Source organism: Oncorhynchus kisutch, linkage group LG16 (genome assembly GCF_002021735.2).
Source record: "Oncorhynchus kisutch isolate 150728-3 linkage group LG16, Okis_V2, whole genome shotgun sequence".
NCBI classification, from domain to species: domain Eukaryota; kingdom Metazoa; phylum Chordata; class Actinopteri; order Salmoniformes; family Salmonidae; genus Oncorhynchus; species Oncorhynchus kisutch.
In genome coordinates this window covers 35,475,829-35,489,393 of record NC_034189.2, presented here as the reverse complement: position 1 = coordinate 35,489,393, position 13,565 = coordinate 35,475,829, and the positions used below count along the sequence as shown (strand labels likewise).

General features: G+C 44.2%; 1 protein-coding gene across 4 annotated transcripts in view; it reads right to left on the bottom strand.

The window, feature by feature from the left end:
• Positions 1-13,565, bottom strand: part of LOC109906638 (neural cell adhesion molecule 2) — a 400,741-nt gene that overhangs the window by 88,125 nt on the left and 299,051 nt on the right. For all 4 annotated transcript variants that reach the window (XM_031792278.1, XM_031792280.1, XM_020504449.2 and 1 more), the window contains exon 6: positions 1,045-1,162. In XM_031792278.1, the coding sequence (XP_031648138.1) occupies positions 1,045-1,162 (118 nt within the window). The remainder of the gene's footprint in view (positions 1-1,044; positions 1,163-13,565) is intronic.

The window sequence follows — 13,565 nt, the reverse complement described above, 5'->3', positions numbered from 1 at the left end:
GAGGAAAATGGGGGAAGCTTGCAAGCCGAAGAACACCATCCCAACCGGGAGTGGTAGCATCATGTTGTGGGGGTGCTTTGCTGCAGGAGGGACTGATGCACTTCACAAAATAGATGGCCTCATGAGAGAGGAAAATTATATGGATATATTGAAGCTAAATCTCAAGACATCAGTTAAAGCCTGGCCGGAAATTGGTCTTCCAAATGTACAATCCAAAGCATACTTCCAAAGTTGTGGCAAAATGGCTTAAGGACAACAAAGTCAAGGTATTGGAGTGGCCATCACAAAGCACTGACCTTAATCCAATAGATAATTTGTGGAGAACTGAAAAAGCATGTGCGAGCAAGAAAGCCTACAAACCTGAATCAGTTACACCAGCTCTGTCAGGAGGAATGGGCCAAAATTCACCCAACTTATTTTTGGAAGGTTGTGGAAGGCTACCTGAAACACTTGACCCAAGTTAAACAATGTAAAGGCAATGCTACCAAATACTAATTGAGTGTATGTAAACTTCTGACCCACTGGGAATGTGACAAAATAAATAAAAGCTGAAATAAATCACTCTCTATAGTATTATTTGACATTTCACATTCTTAAAATAAAGTGGTGATCCTAACGGACATAAAACAGGGAATTTTTACTTATTAAATGTCAGTAATTGTGAACAACTGAGTTTAAATATATTTGGCTTAGGTGTATGTAAACTTCCGACTTCAACTGTATAAACCAGACTACATTTGGTGACATTGCCATAATATGAATCAACACATACCCCAAATGTGGTTGAGGTAGTGGTCTGGTTGGCTAATAGTTTTGTCAACGAATGGGTGGATTGCATTTGGTTTGCCAAGCCACAAGCGTATGAAGAAGTTTAGATGTATGAATAGGACACATTAATCATGTATATTAGGTCACAAATCGTTTTGCAATGTAAAACTAAATCAAGGGCTTCTTATTGAAGTTCAGGTAATGCATACTCTGTGTTCTTCCATTTTGTGCTTAATGAACACAACCCTGACGTAGTGTGTAGGGGGCTAACTTTACCTGTGCCAGGTGACCTCGGGGTTGGGGGATCCTGATGTGATGCAGGTGAAAGTCACTGACTCCTGGTAATCTGCTGTGGCATTGAATGACTGCTGTAGTACCGACAGCACAGGAGGAACTATAGGAACAAAGATGACAGTTAGTGGTGAGAACTTCATCAAATTACACATGCGAGAGCAAAACAGTGGCAGTGAAACAATATGCACACAGGCAACTAGCATTTTCACCTTCCCCACCCCATCTTCAAATGAAGATTAATGAAGTCATTGTTGTGACTTAAGAACAAGACAGATCAACACGAATGTCGGCTGTGCACAGTGGTTGTGCAGAGAGTGGTCGTGCTATTGCCTCTGACCATAGAATATCAGCCATTTTTTTCAAGTTTCCAAACGATTCTACATCGTTAATTCGCCACCGTTCATCAACACCAAGTGATTTACTGCTCGTGTTGACTGTCTTGTCCTTAGAGAGGCAATGGGACATTGTAATGTCACTCTGCAGTCTTCCAAGGGACAGGTAGGCAGGTAATCATGCTAGCAATGGTAGTTAGCATTTAGCCTGTCATCCCAGCTAGTTAACCAGGCTAACATTGAGCTAGAATTTAGCCTGTCATCCTAGCCTAGCTGGTTAACCAGGCTAATAGTGTTAGCCAGCATGTAGCAAGTTAACCGAGCCTAGCTAGCTAACCAGGCTAACAGTGGTAGATTGCATTTACCCTGTTATCCTAGACCTAGCTGGTTAGCCTATATGAAAGCAGTAGGTGTATTCTAGTTATTATTGTTAAACAAAATCTTGTTCTCTAAGCATTTGTATTATATATATAAAATAGCATAACTTCTTTGGGGTAGGGGGCAGTATTTTCACGTCCGGATGAAAAGCATGCCCAGAGTAAACGCCCTGCTACAAAGCCATAAAAGCTAGAATATGAATATTATTAGTTTGGGTAGAAAACACTCTGAAGTTTCTAAAACTGTTTGAATGTCTGTGAGTATAACAGAACTCATATGGCAGGCAATCCAACCAGGAAGTGGGAAATCTGAGGTTGGTCGATTTTCAACTCAGCTCCTATTGAAGATACAGTGGGATATTGGTAACGTTGCACTTCCTAAGGTTTCCACTAGATGTCAACAATCTTTAGAACCTTGTCTGATGCTTCTACTGTGAAGTGAGGACGAAGGACAAGGGAATGAGTATGGTCTGCTATGGTCTGCTATGAGCTGAACATGCTCTGACCATGCACATTCACATGAGAGGGAGCTCTGTTCCATCGCACTTCTGAAGACAATGGAATTCTCCGGTCCTAAACGATTCAAGACATCGTTTGACATGTTTCTACTGACTGTTACGGAACTTTTTGACATTTCGTCTGCTTTTAGTGACGTGCTTCGTGACTTTGGATTTGTTTACCAAACGCTCTAACAAAAGTAACTATTTGGACATAAATGATGGACATTACCGAACAAAACAAACATTTATTGTGGAAGTGGGAGTCCTGGGAGTGCATTCCGACCAAGATCAGCAAAGGTAGGTGAAGATTTATACTGCTATTTATGACTTTTGTTGACTGCATAATATGGCGGATATATTTGTGTCTTGATTGGGCTCTGAGCGCCGACTCAGATTATTGCATGGTTTGCTTTTTCCGTAAAGCTTTTTTAAAATCTGACAGGGGTTGCATTAAGGAGAAGTGCATCTCAAATCCATGCATGACAGTTGTATCTTTTAGCAATGTGTATTATGAGTCAATTGATGTGGCTCTCTGCAAAATCAAAGGATGTTTTGGATCTTCTGAACGTAAGGCGCCAATGTAAACTCAGATTTTTGGATATAAATATGAACTTTACAGAACAAAACATACATGTATTGTGTAACATGAAGTTCTATGAGTGTCATCTGATGAAGATCATCAAAGGTTAGTGATTAATTTTATCTATATGTCTGCTTTTTGTGAATCCTCTCTTTGGCTGGAAAAAAGGCTGTGATTAGGTCACTCACCTAACAAAATTGTTTGGTTTCCTTTCGTCGTAAAGCCTTTTTGAAACACTGTGGCTGGATTTACAAGAAGTGTATCTTTAAAATGGTGTAAAATACAGTGAGGCAAAAAAAAAATTGTCAGCCACCAATTGTGCATGTTCTCCCACTTAAAAAGATGAGGCCTGTAATTTTCATCATAGGTACAGTTCAACTATGACAGACAAAATGAGAAGAAAAAAATCCAGAAAATCACATTGTAGGATTTTTTATGAATTTATTTGCAAATTATGGTGTAAAATAAGTATTTGGTCAATAACAAAAGTTTATCTCAATACTTTGTTATATACCCTTTGTTGGCAATGACAGAGGTGAAACGTTTTCTGTAAGTCTTCACAAGGTTTTCACACACTGTTGCTGGTATTTTGGCCCATTCCTCCATGCAGATCTCCTCTAGAGCAGTGATGTTTTGGGGCTGTTGCTGGGCAACATGGACTTTAAACTCCCTCCAAAGATTTTCTATGGGGTTGAGATCTGGAGACTGGCTAGGCCACTCCAGGACTTTGAAATGCTTCTTACGAAGCCACTCCTTCGTTGCCCGGGCGGTGTGTTTGGGATCATTGTCATGCTGAAAGACCCAGCCACGTTTCATCTTCAATGCCCTTGCTGATGGAAGGAGGTTTTCACTCAAAATCTCACAATACATGGCCCCATTCATTCTTTCCTTTACACGGCTCAGTCGTCCTGGTCCCTTTGCAGAAAAACAGCCCCAAAGCATGATGTTTCCACCCCCATGCTTCACAGTAGGTATGGTGTTCTTTGGATGCAACTCAGCATTCTTTGTCCTCCAAACACGACGAGTTGAGTTTTTACCAAAAAGTTATATTTTGGTTTCATCTGATCATATGACATTCTCCCAATCTTCTTCTAGATCATCCAGATGCTCTCTAGCAAACTTCAGACGGGCCTGGACATGTACTGGCTTAAGCAGGGGGACACGTCTGTCACTGCAGGATTTGAGCCCCTGGCGGCGTAGTGTGTTACTGATGGTAGGCTTTGTTACTTTGGTCCCAGCTCTCTGCAGGTCATTCACTAGGTCCCCCCGTGTGGTTCTGGGATTTTTGCTCACCGTTCTTGTGATCATTTTGACCCCATGGGGTGAGATCTTGCGTGGAGCCCCAGATCGAGGGAGATTATCAGTGGTCTTGTATGTCTTCCATTTCCTAATAATTGCTCCCATAGTTGATTTCTTCAAACCAAGCTGCTTACCTATTGCAGATTCAGTCTTCACAGCCTGGTGCAGGTCTACAATTTTGTTTCTGGTGTCCTTTGACAGCTCTTTGGTCTTGGCCATAGTGGAGTTTGGAGTGTGACTGTTTGAGGTTGTGGACAGGTGTCTTTTATACTGATAACAAGTTCAAACAGGTGACATTAATCCAGGTGGAGGACAGAGGAGCCTCTTAAAGAAGAAGTTACAGGTCTGTGAGAGCCAGAAATCTTGCTTGTTTGTAGGTGACAAATACTTATTTTCCACCATCATTTGCAAATAAATAAATTACAAATCCTACAATGTGATTTTCTGGATTTTGTTCTCATTTTGTCTGTCATAGTTGAAGTGTACCTATGATGAAAATTACAGGCCTCTCTCATCTTTTTAAGTGGGAGAACTTGCACAATTGGTGGCTGACTAAATACTTTTTTGCCCCACTGTACATTTATGTTTGAGGAATTTTAATTATGGGATTTCTGTTGTTTTGAATTTGGCGCCCTGCAGTTTCACTGGCTGTTGAAGAGGTGGGACGCTACCATCTCACGTACCCTAGGGAGGATAACTAACTATTTTAATTATTTTATATAGTCATTATTGCTCATCTTTATCAAGGCAACCCCACTGTATATGAATATTAAAACTTTCCAAGCTTCAGGCTATTGAAACGGCCAAGCAATATCAATTGCATGTGTTTTATTCAGTACTACTGTGCCACAGGTTGAGCTGAGACAGAATTTCTCTCTCTCGCTCTCAGACAAGATTACCATTGATTTGCTTGCCAATCGAACACCCTTCTCTCAAGTCCCTGTTCCAATACAGTCCATTCCCACATCAGTGAGCCTCATTGAAAACAGCTCAGTTAATGGGAGACCCATACTAGGCACAGAGATAGCACCATGCTAAGTAGCCGAGATAATAAATGTTTAATCTCCTTTATCATTTCAATTTCAAAGACTTGGAGAAGAAGAAAGGTTGAGAGATATATGGGGGGAAACACATGCTCCCTTGTGCACACAAACATACAGTAATAGACAAAAATGCCCAGAAACACACACACCTATGCATGCACACACGCACATATAATTGAACTAATTCATTTTTTGATCATACAGTGTAGTTGACTGTAATCAATCGCAAAAAAATGTGGGGGAAAAATCTACCTAAATCAAACTTATTTCTGAAGGTCATCTGAACAATATTCACTTGAAAAGGCTACAGCTCCGGTTTGTATTTAAAAGTTGTTTCAATTGGAAAGGGTGAGGAAAAAGCAGGTGTAGCCGATGGGTATCATCCTCCTGGCGACCTTTTCTTTTCAGCAGGCCAATCAGAAGAGGAGTAGGACACTCTGCTGAGTTGACCCCCTATCCACCAGCCAATCAGCGGGAGGCCAGCCCTTTGATGATAACGCCGGAGCCTGAAAGGGAAGGGTACGCTAGGCTAGCCACACTGTCTGCATGATAATATCAATGCAAATACTATTCAAAAACATCTGAGCCGTATCGCGGTTTACTCCATTATAGACCAACTCTGTACTGACTGACACACTGACTGATGTAATTATTCCCCCCTCAACTAAACTTATAAATATGTTTTTACACAACTATTTGGTTGACTCTATAGTTTCATATATAATTCTGAGGCTTGAGGAAAATTATACCCGCTGTGTTACAGAGTGAGTAAAACACACAAATGGCTACACATATTTATGTTACTTTGGGCCTTACTTTGGCAGTTAATTCTTCCTCCTTGCAAAACAGCTCGAGCTCAGTGAGGTTGGATGGAGAGCATTTGTGAACAGCAGTTTTCAGTTCTTTCCACAGATTCTCGATTGGATTCAGGTCTGGACTTTGACTTGGCCATTCTAACACCTGGATATGTTTATTTTTGAACCATTCCATTGTAGATTTTGCTTTATGTTTTGGATCATTGTCTTGTTGGAAGAAAAATCTCCGTCCCAGTCTCAGGTCTTTTGCAGACTCCATCAGGTTTTCTTCCAGAATGGTCCTGTATTTGGCTCCATCCATCTTCCCATCAATTTTAACCATCTTCCCTGTCCCTGCTGAAGAAAAGCAGGCCCAAACCATGATGCTGCCACCACCATGTTTGACAGTGGGGATGTTGTGTTCAGGGTGATGAGCTGTGTTGCTTTTACGCCAAACATAACGTTTTGCATTGTTGCCAAAAAGTTCAATTTTGGTTTCATCTGACCAGAGCACCTTCTTCCACATGTTTGGTGTGTCTCCCAGGTGGTTTGTGGCAAACTTTAAACTACACATTTTATGGAAATGGATTTCTTCTTGCCACTCTTCCATAAAGGCCAGATTTGTGCAATATACGACTGATTGTTGTCCTATGGACAGAGTCTCCCACCTCAGCTGTAGATCTCTGCAGTTCATCCAGAGTGATCATGGGCCTCTTGGCTGCATCTCTGATCAGTCTTCTCCATGTATGAGCTGAAAGTTTAGAGGGACGGCCAGGTCTTGGTAGATTTGCAGTGGTCTGATACTCCTTCCATTTCAATATTATCGCTTGCACAGTGCTCCTTGGGATGTTTAAAGCTTGGGAAATCTTTTTGTATCCAAATCCGGCTTTAAACTTCTTCACAACAGTATCTCGGACCTGCCTGGTGTGTTCCTTGTTCTTCATGATGCTCTCTGCGCTTTTAACGGACCTCTGAGACTATCACAGCGCAGGTGCATTTATACGGAGACTTGATTACACACAGGTGGATTGTATTTATCATCATTAGTCATTTAGGTCAACATTGGATCATTCAGAGATCCTCACTGAACTTCTGGAGAGAGTTTGCTGCACTGAAAGTAAAGGGGCTGAATAATTTTCCACACCCAATTTTACAGTTTTTGATTTGTTAAAAAAGTTTGAAATATCCAATAAATGTCGTTCCACTTCATGATTGTGTCCCACTTGTTGTTGATTCTTCACAAAAAAATTGTTTTATATCTTTATGTTTGAAGCCTGAAATGTGGCAAAAGGTCGCAAAGTTCAAGGGGGCCGAATACTTTCGCAAGGCACTGTATGATGCGACTACCTCAAACTCTAAACCCTCATAGGTAGTAAAACACCTGTGGGAAGAGGGGCATTCCTCAAACCAAACCACATGACCTTCGTTTTTGAGGTGTTTAGAACAAGGCTAAGGGTAGAGAAATCTTGTTGGACACTAAGAAAGCTTTGTTGTAGAGCATTTAACACAACATCCGGGGAGGGGCCAGCTGAATATAAGACTGTATCATCTGCATATAAACGGATGAGAGATTCCTCTGCCTGAGCTATGTTGTTGATGTAAATTGATAAGAGCATGGGGCCTAGGATCGAGCCTTGGGGTACGCACTTGGTGACACGCAGTTACAGAGACAGCAGATGTTTTTACTTTATACAAAGCACTCTTTGAGAGAGGTAGTTAGCAAACCAGCCCAAAGACCCCTAAGAGACACCAATACTCTTTAGCTGGCCAACAAGAATGGAATGGTCTAACGTATCAAAAGCTTTGGCCAAGTCAATAAATAAGTTTGCCAGTTCTTTCTGTGAGATGTTACCGCACTGTTCCACCAAGGCACCTGCAAGTTCCCGGACATTTCTGGGGGGAAATGGCCCTAGCCCTCACCCTCCGATCCAACAGGACCCAGATGTGCTCAATGGGATTGAGATCCGAGCTCTTCACTGGCCATGGCAGAACACGGACATTCCTGTCTTGCAGGATATCATGCACAGAACAGGCAGTATGGCTGATGGCATTGTCGTGCTGGAGGGTCATGTCAGGATGAGCCTGTAGGAAGGGTACCACATGAGGGAGGAGGATGTCTTCCCTGTAACGCATAGCATTGAGATTGCCTGCAATGACAACTAGCTCAGTCCATGATGCTGTGACACACCGCCCCAGACCATGACGGACCCTCCACCTCCAAATTGATCCCGCTCCAGAGTACAGTCCTCGGTGTAACACTCATTCCTCCGACGATAAACGAGAATCCGACCATCACCCCTGGTGAGACAAAACCGCGACTCGTCAGTGAAGAGCACTTTTTGCCAGTCCTGTCTGGTCCAGCAATGGTGGGTTTGTGCCCATAGGCGACTTTGTTACTGGTGATGTCTGGTGAGGACCTGCCTTACAGCAGGCCTAGAAGCCCTCAGCCCAGCCTCTCACAGCCTAATGCGGACAGTCTTGGCACTGATGGAGGCATTGCGCGTTCCTGGTGTAACTCGGGCAGTTGTTGTTGCCATCCTGTACCTGTCCCGCAGGTGTTGTTATGCGTGGTCTGCCACTGCAAGGATCAACAGCTGTCCGTCCTGTCTCCCTGTAGTGTTGTCTTAGGCGTCTCACAGTACAGACATTGCAAATTATTGCCCTGGCCACATCTGCAGTCCTCATGCCTCCTTGCAGCATGCCTAAGGCACGTTCCCGGAGATGAGCAGGGACCCTGGGCATCTTTATTTTGGTGTTTTTTCAGAGTCAGTAGAAAGGCCTCTTTAGTGTCCTAAGTTTTTATAACTGTGACCTTAATTGCCTACCGTCTGTAAGCTGTTAGTGTCTTAACGACCGTTCCACAGGTGCATGTTCATTAACTGTTTATGGTTCATTGAACAAGCATGGGAAACAGAGTTTAATCCCTTTACAAGGAAGATCTGTGAAGTTATTTGGATTTTTGTGAGTTATCTTTGAAAGACAGTGTCGTGAAAAAGGGACATTTCTTTTTTTGCTGAGTTTAAAACAATTTAGTAATATTTCATGATCAAATGCTTTTGCGTAAATCTAAAAAGATACCAAGAGCATATTCCTTGTTGTTAAGGGCTTTAATGATTTTATCCACAAGTTGCAGAAAGAGGCATATCTGTGGAGTACTTTTATGAAAACCATATTGGTGCTCATATGGAATATAGAAATACCGTATTGATTTAAAATGTTTCAACATTCTCTTACACACCAATTTTGTAGGATTTTAGAAAAACATGGTAGTACTAATAATGGGCGAAAATGTGTAAAATATCTTGCATCCAAGATGGCGTAGCAGTCGGACGTCTTGTCGTGTCGTGTCCCTTGTATATATCGTATATATCGTTTTTTAAACATTTTTCTTTGCATATCTTTAAAAACATTTTGCTAAACCTCAACTTCTAAATACTCTCCTGCAACCCACCTCACCCAATGTAGCTTTTTTTCTAAAGTACTTATATTTACTTCGGATCAGGATCCCCTCAACTGAAGCTAGCCAGCTAACTACCAGGTATCAGTCAGCAAACCATTGCTAGCGGTCTTCAGCTAACCGGTCATCAGCTAACCTTTAGCTCGGAAAGCTCTCGCCAGTTCGAACAACGTGACTCTAACCAGAGCATAACGGACCTATAGTTTTTTTATCCCCGGATTCCCACCGTAAACGGAACATTTTCAGCTGGATCTTCACAACTAGCTAACCGCAACCCCGGATGATTACTCCTGGCTAGCGTTTCCACCCACTTAGCTTGAAGCTAGCCCGGCCAGAGCTCCTGTGCTACCACCGAAGCATACTCCTGGGCTACAATATCCGGACCCACGACCGGTCTATCGATGTCACCGCATGAAGAGGCCTAAACAGACTCACCCCATCGCGACACCCCCAAAGGCTAACTTTCTAGCCCTTGCTATCTCCTTGCTTGCTAATTCGGCCTGCTAACTGCTAGCTTGTTTAGCCCCGGTCCGCTAACTGCTACCTTGTTTAGCCCCGGTCCGCTAACTGCTACCTTGTTTAGCCCCGGCCTACTAACTGTTAGCTTGTTAGCACAGGCCTGCTAACCGTCTGAATCGCCGCTTCCCAAACACTCACTGGACCCATATTTACTTTCAATCTCTTTTCGATTTTTAATTTGTTTATACCTTCCGGTAACCTGCCTCACCCAATGTGATACGGAATCGCTATTATTTTAAATTTTTAGAACACACTCAAGAACCTCCAGAAGCTAACCAGCTAACTAGCTACAAGCTATTTAGTCATTGTTAGCCACTGTGTTTTTTAAACCTGGATAATACTCGCCAGCTTCCCTGCCCCATCCACCGCTGCCCCCTGGACACTGATCACTTGGCTACATAGCTGATGCATGCTGGACTGTCCATTAATCACGGTACTCCATTCTGCTTGTTTATGTTTTATCTGTCAGCCCCAGCCGCACTCAGGCTCTGTGTGTAGTTAATCCGACCCTCCCTGCCTAGTCAACGCCATTTTACCTGCTGTTGTTGTGCTAGCTAATTAGCTGTTGTTGTTTTAGCTACTGTTTTAGCTAGCTCTCCCAATTCAACACCTGTGATTACTGTATGCCTCGCTGTTTGTCTCTCTCAAATGTCAATATGCCTTGTATACTGTTGTTCAGGTTAGTTATCATTGTTTTAGTTTACAATGGAGCCCCTAGTTCCACTCTTCATACCCCTGATACCTCCTTTGTCCCACCTCCCACACATGCGGTGACCTCACCCATTACTACCAGCATGTCCAGAGATACAACCTCTCTCATCATCACCCAGTGCCTGGGCTTACCTCCGCTGTACCCGCACCCCACCATACCCATGTCTGCGCATTATGCCCTGAATATATTCTACCATGCCCAGAAATCTGCTCCTTTTATTCTCTGTCCCCAACGCTCTAGGCGACCAGTTTTGATAGCCTTTAGCCGCACCCTCATTCTACTCCTCCACTGTTCCGCGGGTGATGTGGAGGTAAACCCAGGCCCTGCATGTCCCCAGGCACCCTCATTGGTTGACTTCTGTGATCGAAAAAGCCTTGCATGCATGTCAACATCAGAAGCCTCCTCCCTAAGTTTGTTTTACTCACTGCTTTAGCACACTCTGCTAACCCTGATGTCCTTGCCGTGTCTGAATCCTGGCTCAGGAAGGCCACCAAAAATTCTGAGATTTCCATACCCAACTATAACATTTTCCGTCAAGATAGAACTGCCAAAGGGGGAGGAGTTGCAGTTTACTGCAGAGATAGCCTGCAAAGTAATGTCATACTTTCCAGGTCCATACCCAAACAGTTCGAACTACTAATTTTGAAAATTACTCTCTCCAGAAATAAGTCTCTCACTGTTGCCACCTGATACCGACCCCCCTCAGCTCCCAGCTGTGCCCTGGACACCATTTGTGAATTGATTGCCCCCCATCTAGCTTCAGAGTTTGTTCTGTTAGGTGACCTAAACTGGGATATGCTTAACATCTCGGCAGTCCTACAATCTAAGCTAGATGCCCTCAATATCACACAAATCATCAAGGAACCCACCAGGTACAACCTTAAATCTGTAAACAAGGGCACGCTCATAGACGTCATCCTGACCAACTGGCCCTCCAAATACACCTCCGCTGTCTTCAACCAGGATCTCAGCGATCACTGCCTCATTGCCTGTATCCGCTACGGAGCCGCAGTCAAACGACCACCCCTCATCACTGTCAAACGCTCCCTAAAACACTTCTGTGAGCAGGCCTTTCTAATCGACCTGGCCCGGGTATCCTGGAAGGACATTGACCTCATCCCGTCAGTTGAGGATGCCTGGTCATTCTTTAAAAGTAACTTCCTCACCATTTTAGATAAGCATGCTCCGTTCAAAAAATGCAGAACTAAGAACAGATACAGCCCTTGGTTCACTCCAGACCTGACTGCCCTCGACCAGCACAAAAATATCCTGTGGCGGACTGCAATAGCATCGAATAGTCCCCGCGATATGCAACTGTTCAGGGAAGTTAGGAACCAATACACACAGTCAGTCAGGAAAGCTAAGGCCAGCTTCTTCAGGCAGAAGATGCATCCTGTAGCTCCAACTCCAAAAAGTTATAAGACACTGTGAAGTCCATGGAGAACAAGAGCACCTCCTCCCAGCTGCCCACTGCACTGAGGCTAGGTAACACGGTCACCACCGATAAATCCATGATTATCGAAAACTTCAACAAGCATTTCTCAACAGCTGGCCATGCCTTCCGCCTGGCTACTCCAACCTCGGCCAACAGCTCCACCCCTCCGCAGCTACTCGCCCAAGTCTCTCCAGGTTCTCCTTTACCCAAATCCAGATAGCAGATGTTCTGAAAGAGCTGCCAAACCTGGACCCGTACAAATCAGCTGGGCTTGACAATCTGGACCCTCTATTTCTGAAACTATCCGCCGCCATTGTCGCAACCCCTATTACCAGCCTGTTCAACCTCTCTTTCGTATCGTCTGAGATCCCCTGCCGCAGTCATCCCCCTCTTCAAAGGGGGAGACACCCTGGACCCAAACTGTTACAGACCTATATCCATCCTGCCCTGCCTATCTAAGGTCTTCGAAAGCCAAGTCAACAAACAGGTCACTGACCATCTCGAATCCCACCGTACCTTCTCCGCTGTGCATTCTGGTTTCCGAGCCGGTCACGGGTGCACCCCAGCCACGCTCAAGGTACTAAACGATATCAGAACCGCCATCGATAAAAGACAGTACTGTGCAGCCGTCTTCATCGACCTTGCCAAGGCTTTCGACTCTGTCAATCACCATATTCTTATCGGCAGACTCAGTAGCCTCGGTTTTTCGGATGACTGCCTTGCCTGGTTCACCAATTACTTTGCAGACAGAGTTCAGTGTGTCAAATCGGAGGGCATGCTGTCCGGTCCTCTGGCAGTCTCTATGGGGGTGCCACAGGGTTCAATCCTCGGGCCGACTCTTTTCTCTGTATATATCAATGTTGCTGCTCTTGTTGCGGGCCATTCCCTGATCCACCTCTACGCAGACGACACCATTCTATATACTTCCGGCCCGTCCTTGGACACTGTGCTATCTAACCTCCAAACGAGCTTCAATGCCATACAACACTCCTTCCGTGGCCTCCAACTGCTCTTAAACGCTAGTAAAAGCAAATGCATGCTTTTCAACCGTTTGCTGCCTGCACCCGCACGCCTGACCAGCATCACCACCCTGGATGGTTCCGACCTCGAATATGTGGACATCTATAAGTACCTAGCTGTCTGGCTAGACTGTAAACTCTCCTTCCAGACTCATATCAAACATCTCCAAACGAAAATCAAATCAAGAATCGGCTTTCTATTCCGCAACAAAGCCTCCGTCACTCACGCCGCCAAACTTACCCTAGTAAAACTGACTATCCTACCGATCCTCGACTTTGGCGATGTCATCTACAAAATGGCTTCCAACACTCTACTCAGCAAACTGGATGCAGTTTATCACAGTGCCATCCGTTTTGTCACTAAAGCACCTTATACCACCCACCACTGCGACCTGTATTCTCTAGTCGGCTGGCCCTCGCTACATATTCGTCGCCA